The sequence below is a fragment of the Halichoeres trimaculatus genome, unplaced genomic scaffold (assembly GCF_033239565.1).
Source record: "Halichoeres trimaculatus isolate MK-OKI-2021-1 unplaced genomic scaffold, fHalTri1.1 fHalTri1_scaffold_19, whole genome shotgun sequence".
Lineage (NCBI taxonomy): Eukaryota > Metazoa > Chordata > Actinopteri > Labriformes > Labridae > Halichoeres > Halichoeres trimaculatus.
Genome location: NW_027437197.1, coordinates 28,255,792 through 28,276,336, shown reverse-complemented (window position 1 = coordinate 28,276,336; position 20,545 = coordinate 28,255,792). Strand labels below are relative to the sequence as shown.

At 45.4% G+C, this 20,545-nt stretch overlaps 1 protein-coding gene across 1 annotated transcript in view; it reads left to right on the top strand.

The window, feature by feature from the left end:
- Positions 1–20,545, top strand: part of cntnap5a (contactin associated protein family member 5a) — a 167,794-nt gene that overhangs the window by 76,625 nt on the left and 70,624 nt on the right. Inside the window, exons 4-8 of the mRNA XM_074695141.1 lie at positions 3,386–3,533; positions 7,037–7,240; positions 9,758–9,945; positions 11,903–12,046; positions 19,980–20,247. Coding sequence (XP_074551242.1) covers positions 3,386–3,533; positions 7,037–7,240; positions 9,758–9,945; positions 11,903–12,046; positions 19,980–20,247 — 952 coding nt within the window. The remainder of the gene's footprint in view (positions 1–3,385; positions 3,534–7,036; positions 7,241–9,757; positions 9,946–11,902; positions 12,047–19,979; positions 20,248–20,545) is intronic.

The following is a 20,545-nucleotide window of genomic DNA, read 5'->3' as shown; positions in this document are numbered from 1 at the left end:
AATATGGTCATAATCCTACTGCCAGCAGTTCCACATCAGGAGTACAGTCATCGTCCTACACCTCACATTCCCCATAATGATCGACGGGAGGATAGGTTTAAATTTCCTTGCCCTCTCGATCCTTTCTCTGACTTTCCTGCCGGCTTTTTTCCCGAAGTGACGGCTCTACATAGTTCGTCAGGGATGCGCACTGAGGGAACTCCGGCTCCGTGCCTGAGGCGCAGAAGTTCCTCTCGGCTGTATGCAATCATCCGATACAGATTGAAGTCATAACCATTAGGGAGATTCTCAGTTTTACCCCAACTAAAACGGTGAGGTAGCATTAGTAACGGTGTGTATGGGCTAGTATCACCAGGGAGTGATGTCCTTGCTGCGGTAAAACTATCCGTTTATGTGATTTGTCCACTGAGATGATTGCTTTCTTTCCTTCTGTGATCATTTGTTTGCGGACTGGGAAGAGTTTTTTGCATCTGTCCATGATTTCTTTGGAGAATTGATCGTTGATTCCAAAATCCGTTCCTTTTAGCTGTCTTCCTTGGCTTTTAACTAGTTCCTTCTGTTTGTAGTGTTCAAATTTGGCGACAATCAGGTAGGGACGGGTGTCGTTGCTGTTTTACTGTCCTAAACAGCGTACGCGGTAAAAGGTGAAGTTGTTGATTGTGTCCGTGGGGAGTGTGAGCTGGTGTTTTATGGAGTCTTTTACTGCTTTCTCTGGATCCTCTGTGGAGTGTCTAGAGATACTGGAAAAACAAATTGTTTCCCATGCTGCATGGTTGTAGGTCCAGAATGGTTTCGTTTATTGCTTTATTTTTGGCGGTAACGGAGGTGAACTGGGTTGTGACAGAGGTAAGCTGGCTGGTGACTGATTTGATGGTGTTATGGAGGGTTTTGTTTTCTTTGGTGAGTGATTCAGTGATCTGTTCATGACTGAACTCAAGTTTGACATTAGAGAAATCAGACAGCACAAAAACTGCATATTCAAACACATGATTTTCATTTTCTGCCAAATAAATGATGAACCTGTTAACTTGCTGTATTAAAGGAAAGGGAATTATCAGCCAAATGAGCCACTGTAAAATTGATCATTGCTTGAATTGATATTTGGTAAAATTGATAAGTTTACCCCATGGACTGGAAATGTACCCCTAATTAGAGTCACTCAGGAGGTGCTGTTCAGAGCATGGGGTCCAGGAAGTATAAATAACAGAAGAACAGAAGAAACAAGCATAAAATCCAGAGGTCCCAAGCTTTCCCACTTCTGTATTGACTGTGAGCACAGTGCGGAGTCGCAGTGTGAGGACAATCACACCACTGTTGTGTGGTGTTCCTCACCTTTCTCAGACCACGACCCCTGCGCCAGAACAGGGCCAAAAGTTTGAATCTGGTTAAGAGGAAAAAAGAAAGAAAAAAACAACCCAAAAGTGTAAAAAAAAAAAAAAGAAAGAAAATCTGAAACCCAAATTGAATGTTTGAATCTGAAAAAAAAAACTGAATCTGAAAATCTAAAAACTGAAAATATATAATTTGTTTTTAGAAACAGAAACAAAATTATTTTGGGATGTAAAAATAATTGTCATGCTTATTTTTTTATTTTATTTTTTTTGTTATAGTATTGTATTTATCAAAAAAAAAATAAGGATCAAACTTTTAAGTTTTTTTTTTTTTTTTTTCAAGTTTACAAAACTTTTGGCCTTGACTTAGCTCCATGTAAGCAGCGTCTTGGTTTGTTAATTTTCCTCCCTCTCTCCCTGACAAAAAGCAGGGCTGCTGACGAAAGTGAAAGTGACGAGTTGGTCTCCAAAAGAAACTCTGTCTCTGTGATATGGAGCTGGTTTGGGTTCTCCCAAAGCGACAACACAAACAAAAAACATCATTTGCAAAGTCTGTAACAAGAAAGTTGGTACTCTTGATGGAAACACAACCAACACTTGAACCACCTGAAGAGACAGCACCTGAAACTATCTGCCCAAGGTCAAAGGCAGCAGCCACGCCGTCATCCACACAGCCAAAACACACGGCTTTGAGCCAGGTATTTGATAAGGATGCTCCAGTCCACAACCAGTCAGCGCTGTAGAGATGAGACTGAAGCAGGAACGTTTGAACTTACAAAGGATGTGGTCCCCATAGGGCTAAAAATCTGTGAGCTGAAACGAGGACTGCTTTATTTCCCTTTTCACAGCAAACAAACATGATCTACATAGATTTTTGTGGTTCTTCTGGATTACATTGTACTTTAAGTGTTTAAAGCAGTGACTCTAGTTTACATTTTCATTTCATGCTTTAGCACAGCTTCAAGTGAAAATTGTCTGAGGTGACATTTGGATTTGATTGAAGTGTGCAACTTGATTTTCTTGATGTTTAGTTTTGTTTACTGCACTTTAAATTTTTCATTGGATTTTAATAACATGAGTGGGCTACCTCAAAAACAAGTTGGAGTCACTGAAGTGATGCTGCTGTGATAAGCTGGCTGTTATGTAGCGAGTGTGCTCCTTACTTCAGTGTTGTGCTCAAGCTAATTTCTATTTTGAATTAAAACAAACAGACTCAGACTAAAAACTAAGAACTTCACATTGTGCATGTTAACATTTCTGTTTGATTGAAATTTTACTTGGCACAAGTTTTCTGAATTGTTCACCTTAATCAAAAAAGTGTTAAAACAATACCACCTTAAATAATCTTTATCCCTTTTTCCATTTAGAACTTTAGTTTTAAGGTAAACTTTTTTTGTTTTTTGTTTTTTGCCTACCAAACATGAGAAATAGTCTGAATGATCTAAATAAAGATGGTGATCAAATGGGGATATAAACTCCTTCCACACACACACACACACACACACACACACACACACACACACACACACACACACACACACACACACACACACACACACACACACACACCCCACACCCCACCCCGGAGCAGTCCACTTGGCTCTGTAAGAAACCAGCAAACGCTCACCAAGCCTCCTCTGGTACCACAGCCAGCTCAGACCAGGACTGAGGGACTCACTGGGGATCAGCTCCCCTCAGACTCAAACCTGGTCTGCACAGTCCAAAGACCCGCAGCAGGATTGCAGACCATCATCCTAATACATCCACATCAGGTCATCATTTAACCATCCTACACCCCTCCACCCCCATCTCAATGGTTCCCTTCACACCTCCTTATCAGCCAATGGCACGCTGTCGAGCTGTCAGGTACTTCCTGTATAAGGTGGAGTTAAAGCAGTGCAGCAGAGGATAGGTGGCCAAAAGCCAGCTGATTGACAACCTGTGGACCGCTATGACTTCAATAAAAACATGACCACTGTGTGCTCCACTGGTTCTGATCCTGATCCTGGTCCTGGTTCTGGTTCTTACCCTGTTTCTGTCTGTGTGTCCTGTAGAGGTTTGTGGGAAACGTGAACTCGGAGGCCGTAGTCCAGAACAAACTGTCTCACCCCGTGAGGACACGGTTCCTGCGCTTCGTCCCCTTGGACTGGAACCCCAGCGGCTGGATCGGCCTGAGGCTGGAGGTGTACGGCTGCTCTTACAGTGAGAACACACACACACACACAGACACACACACAGACACACACACACACACAGACACACACACACACATAGACACACACACACACACACACACACACACACACACACACACACACACACACACACACACACACACACACACACACAAAGAGTGAGTGTGATGCTGTGAGTCCAGGTGTCAGGATGAAGGACTAAAGGAGCGTCTCCTGTCTCAGACAGACTGAGGGTTTTTAAACAAAGGATGAAACCACTTCACAGGCCACAGTCCTGCCCCCATTCCTCAGCCTCTGCTCTGGTTCTGGCTCTGGACTCTGTGGTCCTTCGGGGTGGAGGAGAGGGAACATGTGGAACTGGCAGTGAGACGGTCTCTGTTTCTCAGATCTACCTGATCCAGGATTCATGAATGACTGTGTGGACCAGGTCTAAGATCTCCTCCTGTTTATGACTCAGGTCTGGTTCTCATGGACTCTGGCCTTTAGACCTCCTTCATGTTTGGTTCTGGACCAGGTTCAGGTTTGACCAGTTTAAAGCAGCTTCAGTTTGAGCAGCGAGGGGGTCAGAGGAAAACTAAGCGTTTTAGTCCTCCCATCCCAATACACCTCCTCACAGCTCCTCAAACCTCCTCACAGCTCCTCAAACCTCCTCACAGCTCCTCACAGCTCCTCACAGCTCCTCACAGCTCCTCACACCTCCTTAAACCTCCTCACAGCTCCTCAAACCTCCTCACAGCTCCTCAAACCTCCTCACAGCTCCTCAAACCTCCTCACAGCTCCTCACAGCTCCTCACAGCTCCTCACACCTCCTCACAGCTCCTCACACCTCCTTAAACCTCCTCACAGCTCCTCACACCTCCTCAAACCTCCTCACAGCTCCTCACACCTCCTCACAGCTCCTCACACCTCCTTAAACCTCCTCAAACCTCCTCACAGCTCCTCACAGCTCCTCACACCTCCTTAAACCTCCTCACAGCTCCTCACAGCTCCTCAAACCTCCTCACAACTCCTCAAACCTCCTCACACCTCCTCACAGCTCCTCACAGCTCCTCAAACCTCCTCACAGCTCCTCAAACCTCCTCACAGCTCCTCACACCTCCTCACAGCTCCTCAAACCTCCTCACACCTCCTCACAGCTCCTCAAACCTCCTCACACCTCCTTACAGCTCCTTACTGCTCCTCAAACCTTCTCACAGCTCCTCACAGCTCCTCAAACCTCCTCACAGCTCCTCAAACCTCCTCACAGCTCCTCAAACCTCCTCACACCTCCTCACAGCTCCTCACACCTCCTCAAACCTCCTCACACCCCAATGGACCTCCTAACACCTCCTCACAACTCCTCACAGCTCCATAGAGGAGAGCTGGAGGTGGATGTTATTCTGGATCAGACTCTGCTGTGAGTCTGGACCAGATCAAACCTAAGTCCAGGCGGAAGAGGACTAGGATCTGACCGAGCAGAGCTCTGAGAGGGTACAGACCTGCTCACACACTCCTCCCTCTGCAGGCCTCTGTAAAAACACATAAAGTGACACACCTCTCCCACACACACACACACACACACACACACACACACACACACACACACACATACACACACACACTGGCATCTCACAGCGGATGAGCCAGTGAAACACACACAGGACCTCCCACAGCGATCGCTTTAATGATGCTCACACACCGCGCAGGAGTATACGGGCTGTTAGAGCTGGGATACAGAAGTAAAACTCAGACCGCCTCATGTCCTGCTCCTCCTGCTCCTCTTCTCCTTCTCCTCCTGCTTCTTCTGCAGTGGACAAAAACACAGTAGGGGTGAGTCAGCTCTGAGAGGATGTGCAGAGAGGAAAGTCATCACCTGATGATAGGGAAGTCCGGATACGGATTTTTGGACTCCTGATAAAAAATGTTCATGTTTTTTTTTCTGATACTGATCTGATACTGATGTGATACTGATCTGATTCTGATCTTAAACTAATCTGATACTGCCCTCTGACTCCGTTGGGTGATTCCGTTGTACAGTACCTGACAAAAGTCTTGTCACTTATTCATTCTGTAGAAACAACAGCTTATAACCTGACTTTTAATTCATCCATGGGTTTTAGAAATGGCTCATATGAAAGCTCACACCCTCCTAAATTTGGTTAAATATGCTAAAATAAATTTGCTTCATCGAAGAAAGATTGATCATTCTATGAACACAGAAATGTCAGAGACAAAAGTTGTGTCACCTGCGGAGAATAATGTGAAAATTGAACAAATAATTTACTTCAAATACAAGGATATTTTGCACAACACCAGTTTATGAAGTAGTGGTACTGTGAGATCCATATTTAATACCTTGTTTGACTTTCATGAGCTTGACGGTCTTCATCCATGGGGTTCAACAGTGATTCATACCATTCATTGATGAAGTCAGGAATAGCATAGACAACAGTCTTACATGCCTCCCAGAGTTCATCAAGAGTCTTTGGTTTTCTCTTCCATGCTTCCTCTTTCATTCTACCCCGGACATGCTCAATGGTGTTCAGGTCTGGTGACTGGGCTGGCCAGTCCTGGAGCACCTTGATCTTCTTTGCCTTGAGGAACTTTGATGTAGAGATGGAAGTATGTGATGGAGGACCATCCTGCTGCAACATTTAACCCTTTTTTATGATTGGGAATGTAAGAGGTAGCTAACACCTCCTGGTATTTTAGGCTATTACTATTGCTGCCCAGCCTGCGAATCTCTCACACACCCCCACACTGGATGCAACCCCAGATTTTTCCACCACCAAACTTAGCCGTTTTCTGGGTGGATCTTGGATCCATGCAGGCTCTGCTCGGTCTCCTGCAATATTTGCAGTGGCTGTGATGTAATTCAATCGAAGGTTCATCTGAGAAATCCACCTTCTGCCACTTTTCCAGAGTCCATCCTTTTAGCAGGCTGTGGGCCTTGGCAAATACCACACGCTTTTTTGATTTCCTTTTGTTTAGTGCTGGTTTCTGGGCACTGATTCGACCATGGAGGCCATTTTGAGACAGAATTCTACAAACTGTTCTGTTCTCGTCACGCTGCAGCTCGTCACGCTGCAGCTCGTCACGCCACAGTTGGTCACGCCACAGTTGGTCACTCTGCAGTTGGTCACACCGCAGCTCATCACGCTGCATCACGCTGCAGTTGGTCACGCCACAATTCAGACAGTATTCTGCGTCAGAGCCTCTCACAAACCAATCAGACTGAGGTGGCTCTGTCAGCGCCCCCACCCTGGTAGCCAAGCTCCAGCATATCCGGACACCATGCCTGAGAGCCACTGACACACACACACACACACACACACACACACACACACACACACACACACACACACACACACACACACACACACACACACACACACACCGGTGGAGGGTCACATAGGCTGAAGGCCTAGGCTCAGGACCCGCCCAGAGGTTTTCTGGGTAGTCTGAAGGTTTGAGCTCCTCATGGTTCCCAAAAACTGGCCTGACCCTGATCCTCCTCTGCCCGTCTCTCAGAGTCCTATGTCGCGGACTTTGACGGCAGAAGCTCGCTGCTTTATCGATTCAACCAGAAGTCCATGTCGACGGTGAAGGACGTGATCTCTCTGAGGTTTAAGAGTCATCAGGCCGAAGGGGTCCTCGTCCATGGGGAGGGTCAGAGAGGAGACTACATCACCCTTGAGCTGCACCGAGGAAGACTGGACCTCTACCTCAATTTAGGTCACACAAGATCTTGATCTGTCTCTATTTCTCGTTATATCTTTATCTCTGTTCATTTCTATTTATTTCAAATCATCTGTATCTCTCTGTATCTCTGTTTATGTCCATCTCTATTAATCTCTTTTTCTATTTTTCTGTCTCTGGATTAATTCTGATCTCTACATATCTCTATCAATCTCTCTTTATATATATTTCCCTATATTTATTTGTCTCTGGGGTAACTAATATCTCTATTAATCTCTTTTTATTTCTAATTATCTGTATTTTTCTCTAGCTTTGTTTATCTCTTTTTCTCCATCTGTCTATCTCTAATCCAAATTCAAATTCAAAATAAAACTTAATTGGCAGAAATGTTTGTTTTAAACATGTTTAAAACAATAAAGGATGAAAAACAGATCAACAAACACACATTATGAAGAACAAAAAAGTGATGACATCAATCCAAAACAAATCAGATAATAAAAAAAAAAAAAAAAAAACTGACTATGATCTATATTAACACGGAGAGAGATGTTTTGTTGTCTAATAACACCTTAAAGGGATAGTTCCGTTTTTTTGAAGTGGGGTTGTATGAGCTCTATGTGACCACTAAGGACATTAGATACAGTAGAAAATTGTCTCCTCTCCCTCAGTAAGACACAGACTGTAATCGATGGTGACGAAGAAATAGACGCTAACAGGGAAAGACCGTACCAAATTCAAAGGTTATTTTCTCTGCCTACAAGAACTAAAATGAAAAAGTAATACCACAGTGTAAGAGTATGCTACATAAAATATTTTTTAAGTGCGTTAAGTCTTCGGAAATATAAACATTTATCTGGACCTAACTAGCTGGTCATGTATCCTTCCGCGCAGCGCTAATGCGCTCCGTCCCCCCTCCCCCTTTCAGCTGCAGGGAATGTAAACAAGCTGTGCTTCGGGCGCCGGTTGTAGCCTCCTGTAAGTTTGATCAAGTATCGTAATTCTTTTGTTTGTACTCTAAGGATTGTGAGGCAGCGTAGGAAATTCAAAATGAGTGACCATGACAGCGAAGATGAAGTTCCATTCACTTTGGAACCAAAAGGATACCTGTATGAACCGCAGTACACAGAAGAGGAGCTGCTACAGATGGAGACTGAAAGGAATACAGAGGAAACATCCGCGGACACTGGACATCAAGATAGAGTCGGAAATACTCAGTGGTGTAAATGTCTGAGCTGTGACTCAATGCCCACGGATGCTGAGTGTTACTGCTGTCACGAGTGGAACTTGGTTACACACTCTTCAGGATTTGTCTGAGGACACTGCTGGCTCTCAAGCCATCTGAATAACTCATCACACAGATTTCCCTGCTCTTCTGAATTCTGGAGTGTCCTGTAACAGCAACAACAACAACAGCAACAGTCGTGGCAGCAGTAACACTCAGCATCTTGATGTCCAGTGTCCGCGGACATTTCCTCTGTATTCCTTTCAGTCTCCATCTGTAGCAGCTCCTCTTCTGTGTACTCCGGTTCATACAGGTATCCTTTTTGGTTTCAAAGTGACTGGAACTTCATCGTCATCATCATACTTGATCAAACCTACAGGAGGCTACAACCGGCGCCCGATGCATAGCTTGTTTACATTCCCTACAGCTGAAAGGAGGAGGGGGGACAGAGCGCACTAGCACTGCGCAGAAGGATACATGGCCAGTTAGTTAGGTCCGGATAAATGTTTATATTTCTGAAGACTTAATGCACTCAAAAAACATTTTATGGAGCGTACTCTTAAACTGTGGTATTACTTTTTGATTTCAGTTCTTGTAGGCAGAGAAAATAGCCTTTGAATTTGGTACGGTCTGTCCCTGTTAGCGCCTATTTCTCGTCACCATCAATTACAGTCTGTGTCTTACTGAGGGAGAGGAGACAACTTTCTACTGTATCTAATGTCCTAAGTGGTCATATAGAGCTCATACAACCCCACTTAAAAAAAACTGAACTATCCCTTTAACCTCAGGGACCAGCTGTCACACATTGGGCTTACAGCTGAACAACAGTGCTCCCTATATCAGGCTATATATAGAGCCTGAGGCTCTATTTATCTCTAGTTATCTCTATTTATCTCTAGTTATCTCTGTGTATCTCTATTTATCTCTGTTTATCCCTATTCATCTCTATTAGTCTGTCCCTGGAGTAACTAAGATATAAATCTGTTATGGTACTGTGTGTGGCTATGAAAGTGGTTTTGAGAGTCTGCAGGACTGAGATGTTTCAAACCTTCAGAGATGATCCGAAGGAACTTTCCATCATTCCAGTTTTTAAAGAGATGAGAATAAAAGTCACATTTAGAGAATTAAAGCAGCTCATAGTTTGAGGTTTATTTCCTTTTAACAACTGTCGCTGCTACCTGGACCATTCTGGACTGAACCTCTCAGCTCCTGTGTGTGTGTGTGTGTGTGTGTGTGTGTGTGTGTGTGTGTGTGTGTGTGTGTGTGTGTGTGTGTGTGTGTGTGTGTGTGTGTGTGTTAAAGCTCTGCTTCATCTCTTGGTGCTCCTGTAGACGACAGCCGACTGAGGCTCAGCAGCAGCCGCCGCGTGCCGGTCAGTGTGGGCAGCCTGCTGGACGACCAGCACTGGCACTCTGTGCACATGGAACGCTTTAACAGGCAGGTGAACCTGAGCGTGGACGCCCACACGCAACACTTCCACACCACAGGAGAAGGACACTCGCTGGAGGTGGACTACGAGGTGAGGATCGGTGATTAAATTAGTGAAAGTGGAGGTGAGGAGGTAGACGCAGTTAGTAAATGTGTTTCTCTGTGGATCCGTGCAGCGAGGGCGAGACAACACTGCCATTAATTACAGTGAGAGGAGGGGAGGTAGTAATGGGCTCTGAAGCACGCCGGTAAACACTGCGTAGTGTAAGCAAGCTCAGGGGAAGACCTGCTTTTAACTGATGGCCCCATCATGAAGGAGGGGTGAATAAACAGGAAGAGTGTCAGGGCAGACGCTGGGAGCACACCGTCAGCCTTCACACACTCTGTGACTCCTCTGACTGGAGACACACACAGGGCTCAGGAGGTGGCTCCAAACAGAGTCCAGACGGCCTGCTCTGCAGGGTGATCCAGCTCTTCCTGCAGAGGGCACAGAGACGGACCTGGACCTGTAAACAGCATGCATCCTTTAGCCCTGAGAACCAGGAGAACCAGGAGAACCAGGAGTCTGAGGTCAGCCGGTTGTTTCTGGGGTCAGGTCTGACTGGTAGGTGAGACACATTCAGTGCTGAACAGGAGCAGCGTTCAGGGCTCACACCAGTCTTTAACTGGGACAGCAAAGAAAAGGCCAGGACTCCATCTCAGAGTCATTCCTGAGCCCTGAATGGTCTGTTCGACTGAGGAAGCCTCAGTGGTCCCATCAGACCTGTAACTCCTGCAGTTTTCCCTCTCAGTGTGGTCTGGATCAGGCTCCCATAGGCATGGTCTGTGTGTTTCTCTGGGTTTGAAGTGGAGAGCAGAGAAATGAACTGGGGGGTCTCCAGCCTCAGTGTTTCAGCTCTGACAGGATTTCCTAACATTCCTCCATTCAGGAGCTGTTTAAATCTGCACAGACAGTCTGTCTGAATCAATCAAACACGTGTGGACGCTGCATGCCGTGCCAACATGTGATTCATCACAACGTTATCCCAAGAAAGGGATTGATCTGTTGCCTCGCAACTCGCGTCCTCTCCTCAGGGAAAGCCAGGTTTTGGATCCTGCTGCAGGACTTTCTCCGTCCAGCCCTGGCAGGGTTACCAGCTGCAGCCCTGTTTTACAATCAGGTCTCAGTAAGGGTCCAAGGTATCCAGAGGTTTCTGAAGGAGCTAAGGTTAGAGCTGGTCTGCCCCCACACAGGGAACAGTTCCTGTGAGTACCCCAAAGCCCCATACAGACAGTTCTGTGTGCAGTGTGTCATCAATCCCCGTACAGACAGTTCAGTGTGCAGTGTGTCATCAATCCCCATACAGACAGTTCTGTGTGCAGCGTGTCATCAATCCCCATACAGACAGTTCAGTGTGCAGTGTGTCATCAATCCCCATACAGACAGTTCTGTGTGCAGTGTGTCATCAATCCCCATACAGACAGTTCTGTGTGCAGCGTGTCATCAATCCCCATACAGACAGTTCTGTGTGCAGTGTGTCATCAATCCCCATACAGACAGTTCAGTGTGCAGCGTGTCATCAGTCCCCGTACAGACACTTCTGTGTGTAGCATGTCATCAGTCCCCGTGCAGTGTGCAGTGTGTCTTTACTCCCTGTACAGACAGTTCAGTGTGCAGTGTGTCTATACTCCCTATACAGACAGTTCAGTGTGCAGCGCGTCATCAGTCCCCGTACAGACACTTCTGTGTGTAGCATGTCATCAGTCCCCGTGCAGTGTGCAGTGTGTCTTTACTCCCTGTACAGACAGTTCAGTGTGCAGTGTGTCTATACTCCCTATACAGACAGTTCAGTGTGCAGTGTGTCCTTACTCCCTATACAGACAGTTCAGTGTGCAGTGTGTCTTCACTCCCCCAGTACAGACAGTTCACTGTGCAGTGTGTCTTTACTCCCTGTACAGACAGTTTAGCGTGCAGCCACAGAGAGGAGTTCAGGTTTTTATAGCACACAAATGTTCAAGAGTTTTTTTCCAGGATGGCTGTTCAGCTCCCCTCTCCTCTCTCCCCACAGCTCAGCTTTGGAGGCATCCCACTTCCAGGTAAACCTGGCACCTTTCTGAGGAAGAACTTTCATGGCTGCATGGAAAACCTCTACTACAACGGGATCAATATTATAGACCTGGCCAAGAGACGCAAGCCTCAGATCCACAGCGTGGTGAGCTACACAATGAAGTCTCAGAGCTTCAGTCCTGAACACAAAGAGTCTGTTCTTCTCCACTCTTAGCCCACCTCCTCTGCTTTCATCAGCTTTTCAAGAACTTTAAGACTTCTCAAGGACAGACACATGGAAAACATGCTTATCAGGGTTTCCAGATCCCTTTCACAGACCAGGTTCTCCCTCCAGCTCTGACCATAAACCAGAAAGAAAGAAAACTCATTGACATGCAGAGAACCTCAGCAGGGCTGCAACTAACAGTTATTTAAGTAATCGATTACTCTGACAAATTTATTACAATTAACTGATGAATTGGAAGAAAGAAAGGTTGAGAATACTTTGTAGTAAAATTCATGAAAGCAAACATGCATTGTTATTTCAGCTTATGACTATTGTTTGCCTAATGATATACACAATAAAACAATATATTTGAACTAGTGCTGTCAGGCGATTAAAAAAATTAATCTAATTAATTACAGGATTTGTTATTAATTAATCTAATTAATCGCATTTTAATCTCATATCTGCTTAAGTTCCCAAAATAAAGAATTTGAATTCCAGGACATTAAAGTTACATTAAAAGACACTAAAAAAAACATTTGAAAATAAGGTGGGAATGTATGCAACACATTTTTAGATACCCTGATGCATAAGGAACACATGAAAAAAGTTTTATGGTTCTATCTTTACAAAATTTACACAGTCCTGCACCTAAGATACGCTGATTTGATTTCTAGGACGGTTTTTGCTTTTGTCACATTTTTACTCCATGTTCACTCGATTTTCACTGCAACATGAACTTCTATACTTCTATGAGGTCAGGAGAACCAGGGCTAAAGGCTAAAATCTGTGAGGAACTATGCACAAAACACTTTATTCAAGTCTTGGATCAAAGAAAAGTGAAGTATTCTCAGTTTAACATGCTCTGAACACACAAACTGTTGCTGATTGGTGCAGAGCAGCCCCAAGCTGAAACATGACACCAGGAAGATGGAAGCAAATTTTCAAAGAATTCTTTAGATTTAAATACAGGACATATGTCGACCATTAAGGGCTTGTTTAATGCAGTAAAGAGTGTAGAATTATCTGTTTTTTTACAGAATTGAGCTAGAGCAAACGGTTGATTTTCTGCAGATTTTCAAAGAGGACGTGTGAATAAACGCGATGTTGACGGCAGTCACAAATCACTCTCGCTTCCCTCCCTCCGGCATGTTGCTGACGTCACGTGTGATACATGCAGGGACCGTCGGAAATTTGAAAATCTGACAAGAACACCTCTTTTTCCAAGTAGGACACACGGTTTGTAAATACCAGACATTTAAAAATAAGTGCGCCTTTGAATGCCCCGCAGGTTTGGGATCCAGATTAATCTGCATTAATTTTTATAACGTGTTAATTTGCGGTGTAATTAATTTATCTAATTAACGCGTTATAATGACAGCCCTAATTTGAACATAATTAAACTGAACAGATAAGATAAGATAAGATAAGATAAGATATACTTTATTGATCCCCGAAGGGAAATTCAAGTTGTTTGGGCTCTCTTCCAAGCAAAGAATTGTACACTCTGATGGCTGCAGGGAGGAACGATCTTGGTATCTCTCGGTCCTGCAGCGCACAGAGGTAAGACGTCCCCTGCTGCTTTTTCTCTGGACTATGATGGTGTGAAGTGGGTGATCAGAGTGACGGATGATGGCCTCCACTTTCTTCTGTGTATACCTTTCCACCACCACCTCCAGTGAATCCAAACTGGATCCAACCACAGAGCTAGCTCTCTTCACCAGTTTTTCCAGTCGCCACTTGTCCTTCTGCTTTAAACTATTTCCCCAGCAGACTGCACCATAAAACAAAGCACTGGCTACCACAGACTGATAAAACATCTGCAGCAGCTTTCCACAGACGTCAATTGATCTGAGCTTCCTTAAGAAAAAGAGACGGCTCTGCCCCTTCTTAAAGAGTGCATCTGTATTAAGGGACCAGTCCAACTTGTCCAGATGTACACCAAGATATTTGTAGGTTGGCACCACCTCCACGTCCACCCCATGGATGTTAACTGGCTGATGGCAGAGCCCAGACTTTCAGAAATCCACAATCATTTCCTTTGTTTTTGAGGTGTTCAGTGGGAGACAATTTATATGACTCCAGTCACAGAAAGCTTTTATCAGATCCCTGTGTTCAGATTCCTGTCCATTTTGGATACACGCCACAATAGCAGTGTCATCAGAGTATTATTGGATGTGGCAGGACTCAGATGCTACATACATAAAGTATAAAAACTGACAAATCAACAGTAAAGAATCAAGTAAAGAATCAACAGTTTGGGCAAAACAACAGGAAATATATTGTGTCAACAGATTAAGAACTAAGTGGGCCAAAAGGCAAATGAATAAAAATGCGTCCTCAATCTGCCCTACCATTATCTGTAGCAGCTAAGGCTAATGCTAACGTTTTAATGACCTTGTGATTTCCAAAGGGGGTGACGATTAAATAAAAAGACTAGAGGCCTTGAAGAAATACCTTACATTTCACAACAAATAAAGGAGTGTATGTGGGGTTTTGTAGCTCCTCACCTCGCTGTTGAGCTCCCAGCTTGTCATTGATGAGCCCAGCATGTTTGTGTTTTAAGAGCTGGATCATCGCAGCCATTCTGCCGTGCCATACAAATTCATTTTCGCAAATGTTACAGTTAGCTCGCTGTGTGCTTTTACTCAGCATGAAATACTCCTACACTCAGGGAGTTTTTTGAGCGTACAGTGTTGGGGCGAATTTAAAGACTAAAATCTCACATAAAAAAATCTCACATACAGATATCCATTTCATATGATATTTGTGAGATTTTAGTCTTTGAATTTGCCCTGACAACAGCCTCTCCGGCTCTGCCATTATTCGCATGTTTACTTGTTTCCCTCGCCGGCCGGCTTGGCCTCTCCGCCATGCTGATCTGTTTACATATGGCCCGTACAGCCCTACAGCCCAGGTAAGACACTCCAGTCCAGTAGGTGGCAGTAATGCACCTTCAGCTAGTTGCTAACTGCTAAATAATCCGACAAAAAGGGAGAAGACAAATAAACTGAAGAGAAACTAGTACAGGAATGGCTCAGCACAGTGCATCGTTTATGGAAAAATGTCATTGACGCTTTTACTGATCAATTTTAATCGATTTTATTGATTTGTCATTGCAGCCCTAGCCCTCAGTGAGGTTTCCTCTGTTTGGCTCTGGATTAATTAAGTTCAAACAGCATCTCATAAAGGTTTTCTGTCTGTGTCCCACAGAGTCCAGCTGACCTAGGTCTGAATGTTTGAGCAGAGCCTGCGGGCTGATTGGGGGAGGTTTGGTCTGATAGATTCACACTCTCAGCTCTGATCATCCTGGTCCTGTGTGTGTGTGTGTGTGTGTGTGTGTGTGTGTGTGTGTGTGTGTGTGTGTGTGTGTGTGTGTGTGTGTGTGTGTGTGTGTGTGTGTGTGTGTGTGTGTGTGTGTGTGTGTGTGTGTGTGTGTGTGATTCATTCAGAGATCAGCTTCTTCTCCATCAGAGCTCAGAGACACTCCTGCTCTCTCGGTGATGGCTGTGTTTAAAGGTCTTTACTGACAACAGGAGCAGAGGAGCAGAGAGCGCCGTGATAGAGGCTGTAATGGAGTTTCAATGGGACTGTCTCCCAGGGGATGATGGGAGGAATCACATTCACAGAGCTAAGATTACTGTGTGAGCAGGTCTGATGAGATCTGACCCCAGCAGACACCTGGGCCGCCTCTGCTCCACCCCGGACCCAACCCCAGCCCAGCCCTGCCCCTACCCCTGCTGAGAGAGAGACAGTGAATGACTTTTAGTCTCATGATGCTAAGCGAAGATAATCCCATTCTCCTGAGAAGCTTTGACTGTAAAGATGCTGTGAGGAGGATCTGTTTTAACTGGACTCCCTCTCCACCTTCTGGCCCCAAGTCTCCGCACACTGTTGTTATTTACTTTTAGCGATGTGTGTGTTTGTCTTGGAGTTAAATGGAGATCAGATCAAAACAAATTTTCTTTGTTCGAGTCCACTTTTACGGGATACAATACACTGAGGTAAGGTGTTTATCAGTACAGCTATGTAGGGCTATGGTTTGAAACGTGACATCAAGCAAACGTTGGAGCGGCCGGCTATATGTAGCGCTATCGGCAACCCGGTGCTCAGACCTATCTGTAGGCTAATTTAACAACAAGTAAACACTGTCAGTTTTTATGTAGTTTAGTAGCCATCTATATTTAGCGCAGCTAGCACCCCGGTGCTCTAAGACATGTCTGTAATGTGTAACGTTAAATAATCCTGGTCATGTCCTACCAGCCATCTACCAATCAGAGCTAACGTAACCTCACTCTTCATTTTATTGAAGGACTCTCAAGTTTGAACAGACCACTGCAGAATAACTGCTGACTGTGGGTTGGAGTCAACATTAGCGCAAACAGATGAGCCCCTGTGTTAGCCTTTAGCTTGTGTGTTGGCCCTTTAGCTCGCGCTCTATATCTCTCCTGTTTATCTTTCTTCCCACCAAATTAATCACAGAAATCGTTTTCAGCAGAGTTAAACACAGATCTCTCTTCTCTCTGCTAAACTTCATCAGCCGGCGTGGTGCTGTCATAGAGACTTAGACATGCCATAAATCAATCCAGTACTGCGCTACCTGATTAGGAAGCTGAGGTGTAGCAATTTAAAAAAAACGGTAAAATTGGTGCTGATAATCTAATTTCAAAGTGTGGATTAGGATCAGGCAGATATCTAGAAGAGAGACTTTATAAGATCACTGAGAAACTCCTCACAGAGACTTTAAATGTTGAAGTTCCAAACCAAAGAGTGTCTTCACTGTTGCTAAGCTAAGTTAAGCTAAGATAGGCTAACCTCCCTGATTAACCTGTTTCTAAAACATGCAGCTTTGTTAGTGTCGTCCCCTGTGAGCCGTGGCCTCTCTCCCTCCCTGCGTTCAGCCTCGTCTCTCTGCTCAGTCTGTGGTGTCCACTCTGATGGACTGAGTGTTTGCGGGAATGTTTCCTCTGTGAAGCTTCTTTAATTTTCTTTAAAGGGCATATTGCAGGTTAAAGACAACTGTTAAGAAATTGATATGAAAATAACTTAAAAACAATATCCTGAGAGAAAATTCCTAAATTAATAAACCACAGGGTCTTCTAGAGACGTTTTAGCCTGGGTTTTTGTGCTCCCGCATTTAAAACCGGCATTTGAACGTGACGTCACAGTCGGGAATCCCACTGCTTCTGCCTCTGTTTAACTTTGATAAACATGGATCAGAGTGTCTCTCCTGTCAATGAAGAGGACAGAAATATCAATTCCTTTCCATATGATGGTCCTCAGGGTTATAATTATGAGCCTGTTAGGAAAGATGGAGACCAGGAACAGGGCAGGATTAGGAGGAATAACGTCTGTGGGAGAGCTGTGAAATCAGGAGAGCCAGAGGAGAATGGAGCAGGTGTCCCGCTGAGTGAGCACTGTTAGCTAGCGATAAAGTTCGAAATCAGATATACTGATATACTGATACTGACTTAAAAAACAAGTAGTACGTGTAAGAGCTGATCATAAAGCAACGCTCTTTGAGCCGTCTTTATAAAGCCCATAGAGAAAAAGACAGAGAGGTCTATCAGAGTCTATCCACTGATCTAGAGTCAGAAAACCAAGACTTAGCTACTGTACTCAGCTCACATTTCCGTTTGGTTGAATCTCAGGGCTCTAATTTCGTAGACCAGGTGCAAACGCAGGCGCACCTGCCCTGCTTCGGCCTTCGCCGTGTGGACAGGGCGTGACCAGTGCACTTTGCAAGTTTCCTGCAGTGCCAAGGGAGGCGCAGTCAAGGCGCAGAGCTGCGCGTCCACGCCTCCCTACGCGAAAATGGCAGAGAGGGAGCAAAAGCCGTGAGTGGGTTTAACACAGCCGAGCGCTGTTTTCACCAATCAAATGAGTGCCTCTCCTCGCCTTTAAATGCGCTGCGGCCGAGGCGCAGCATCTGATTGGTCTGAGTGATCCTCAGCACCGTGTAAACAGTGCTGGTAGCGGAGACGGTCAGAGCTGCTGTCCCTGCAGCAGGTCAATGGACAGTGGGGCTCATAGGAGGACACGAAGCGCGTCACCTTGTGGGCCAGCTCCCAGGACAGATGTAATCTGTTCCTTTGTCAGTAATAGGAGAACAAAATGAAGAGACAGTTACACAGCTGGCTTATCCATTCAGAATACTTTTGATCCACCTGCACTCCTGGTTTGTCATCACCAAATAGCAGAACCTTTGGTGATATACTGTATACTCTCCCAGTGTCTCCACCTCATCCTCCTTACAATAATGTACTCCATCTTTTTAGATCAGGTTAAAAATAAAGACTAAAACAGAGAAATATGGGAAATCCTGAGTGACATACATTTATTTTCCCCCTTTTGCTTCGTCTTTTCTCTCCCTCTTTTCTTTGAATTAAATGAAATGAGAGAAGCCAGATATATACTCAGTATCAGATGTTAAGGCTGTTTATTGTTTAATTGTAAGATGTGCATCAAACTTCCAGCTGCCGTCAGGTTAACTTTCCATTATGACAAACGGCTTTAATCTGACATCAGATGTGACGGGAAAATTAATATAGATATAAATGTATATGCTGGTTCAGACAGTTATATTAAATAGTGATTACTGTGATTGTTTATTGCATTAAAATGTGTCTAACACTCTGGAAACCTGCCTCTGAGGCTTTGTTGACATGTGCGCACATGTGCGCTTGTCACCAAATTACAGCTGCGTGGGGTGCGCTCCGCCTTGCCCCGAGGATAGACCAGGTTGGAGCTGGCGAGGTTTCAGCGCAGTTTTTTGGCACTGCACCAACATGAATTTGCTGACACCTCCCCCTGGTGCGCTGTCAACTCCCCCTGGCGCACTGTCACACCCATCTCTGCGCAGACGGTCTACCAAATTGTCAAATTGGCAGCGCACGGCGGTGCGCCGCACGAAATTAGCACTGCGCAGGCTGCGCCAGGCTTGCGCCAGGCTTGCGCCAGGCTTGCGCCAGGCTTGCGCCAGGCTTGCGCCAGGCTTGCGCCACCTGTGCTGGGCCACGAAATTAGAGCCCTCAGGCTGAATCCCTGGCAATCCTTGTTTACGTCTGTCACTAGGAGCTGGGCTAGGGGCTGCTGCTGCTCCCGGTGAAGCTGGAGTTGTCTGATGGGAAAGTAGCCGTGTCAGTCTCACCCGGACCTGGCTCCGGTATCCCATCCTGAACTCCATCCACAGATTTTATAAAACAGACTCCATTGTATCAGTCTTCCTGTCAAGAAATGGGCACCACGGATGACTGCGTTTTTTGAGACCGATGCAACTATAAAGCCCCGTCTTGTCAGCTGCACAAAAACGAATATGAGCACTAAAGCTAATGCACCGAGTCCGAAAAAGTGGACTCTATGTCCTGTTAAGCTAATATTTCTGCATCCATCCATCCAAACACCTCTGATTCATCTTAATAGATGGTCAAATTAAATAACACTGAGGAAGAAACACAATAAACACGACCCAAAATGCCCGATCTCACTCATGACAACCTGTTATTCACATTGGCTCAAAGCGGAGTGAAGGAATGCAAGTCCCTTTTGTTATCTCATATGAGGCGCTGCTGAAAAAAGAGTGTTTTAAATAGCCATACCGACAACAGACACTTCTTCCGCTAAATTTGTGCCTTTTTTGTTGAATATCAAACAAAATCAGTGATTGACTTAATGTACTACCTTTATTAGGCCATGTTAAGTGTTAACTCAAAAGAAAAATTAACCTGCGATATGCCTTTTAAGCATCTGTTCCTGTCTGAGCAGACCAAGCTGGCATTTCTCTGCAGTCAGAGTCAGCTCCTCCCGAGAGCTGCTCGCTCTGACACGTCTCTGCAGACCAATCAAACCCGAGTCCTTGTGCTCCGTCCTCCAGGGCAACGTGACCTTCTCTTGCTCGCAGCCCCAGCTGGTGGCCTGCACCTTCCTGAGCGCCAGCAGCAGCTTCCTGTCGCTGCCGTCAGCAGTGTCTGCCTCCAGGGGTTTCTCCACCCGCCTCCAGTTCAGGACCTGGAACCCGGACGGGCTGCTGCTGGCCGTGCAGCTGGACCCTGAGCCCCAGAGACTGGTCCTGCAGATCAGTAACAGCCGGCTGCTCCTGACCCTCCACGGCTTGGGACGGCAGAAATCAGAGGTCTTTGCCAGTGAGTCCAGAGGCCACACACACACACACACACACACACACACACACACACACACACACACACACACACACACACACACACACACACACACACACACACACACACACACAAACACACACACACAGGACTGAATCTCAGTCAGGCTGGTCCTGTTCCACTCTCTCATAGCAGAATCTGGCTGACGTGGTTCACCTCAGGCTGTTCAGAGGTTTTTAAACCTTTGCAGGGTCTAACCCTCGGTCCTCAGACCCTCTGGAGGGTGTCTTCTGGTACCAGCTCAGTGTGTGGACTTTAGTTC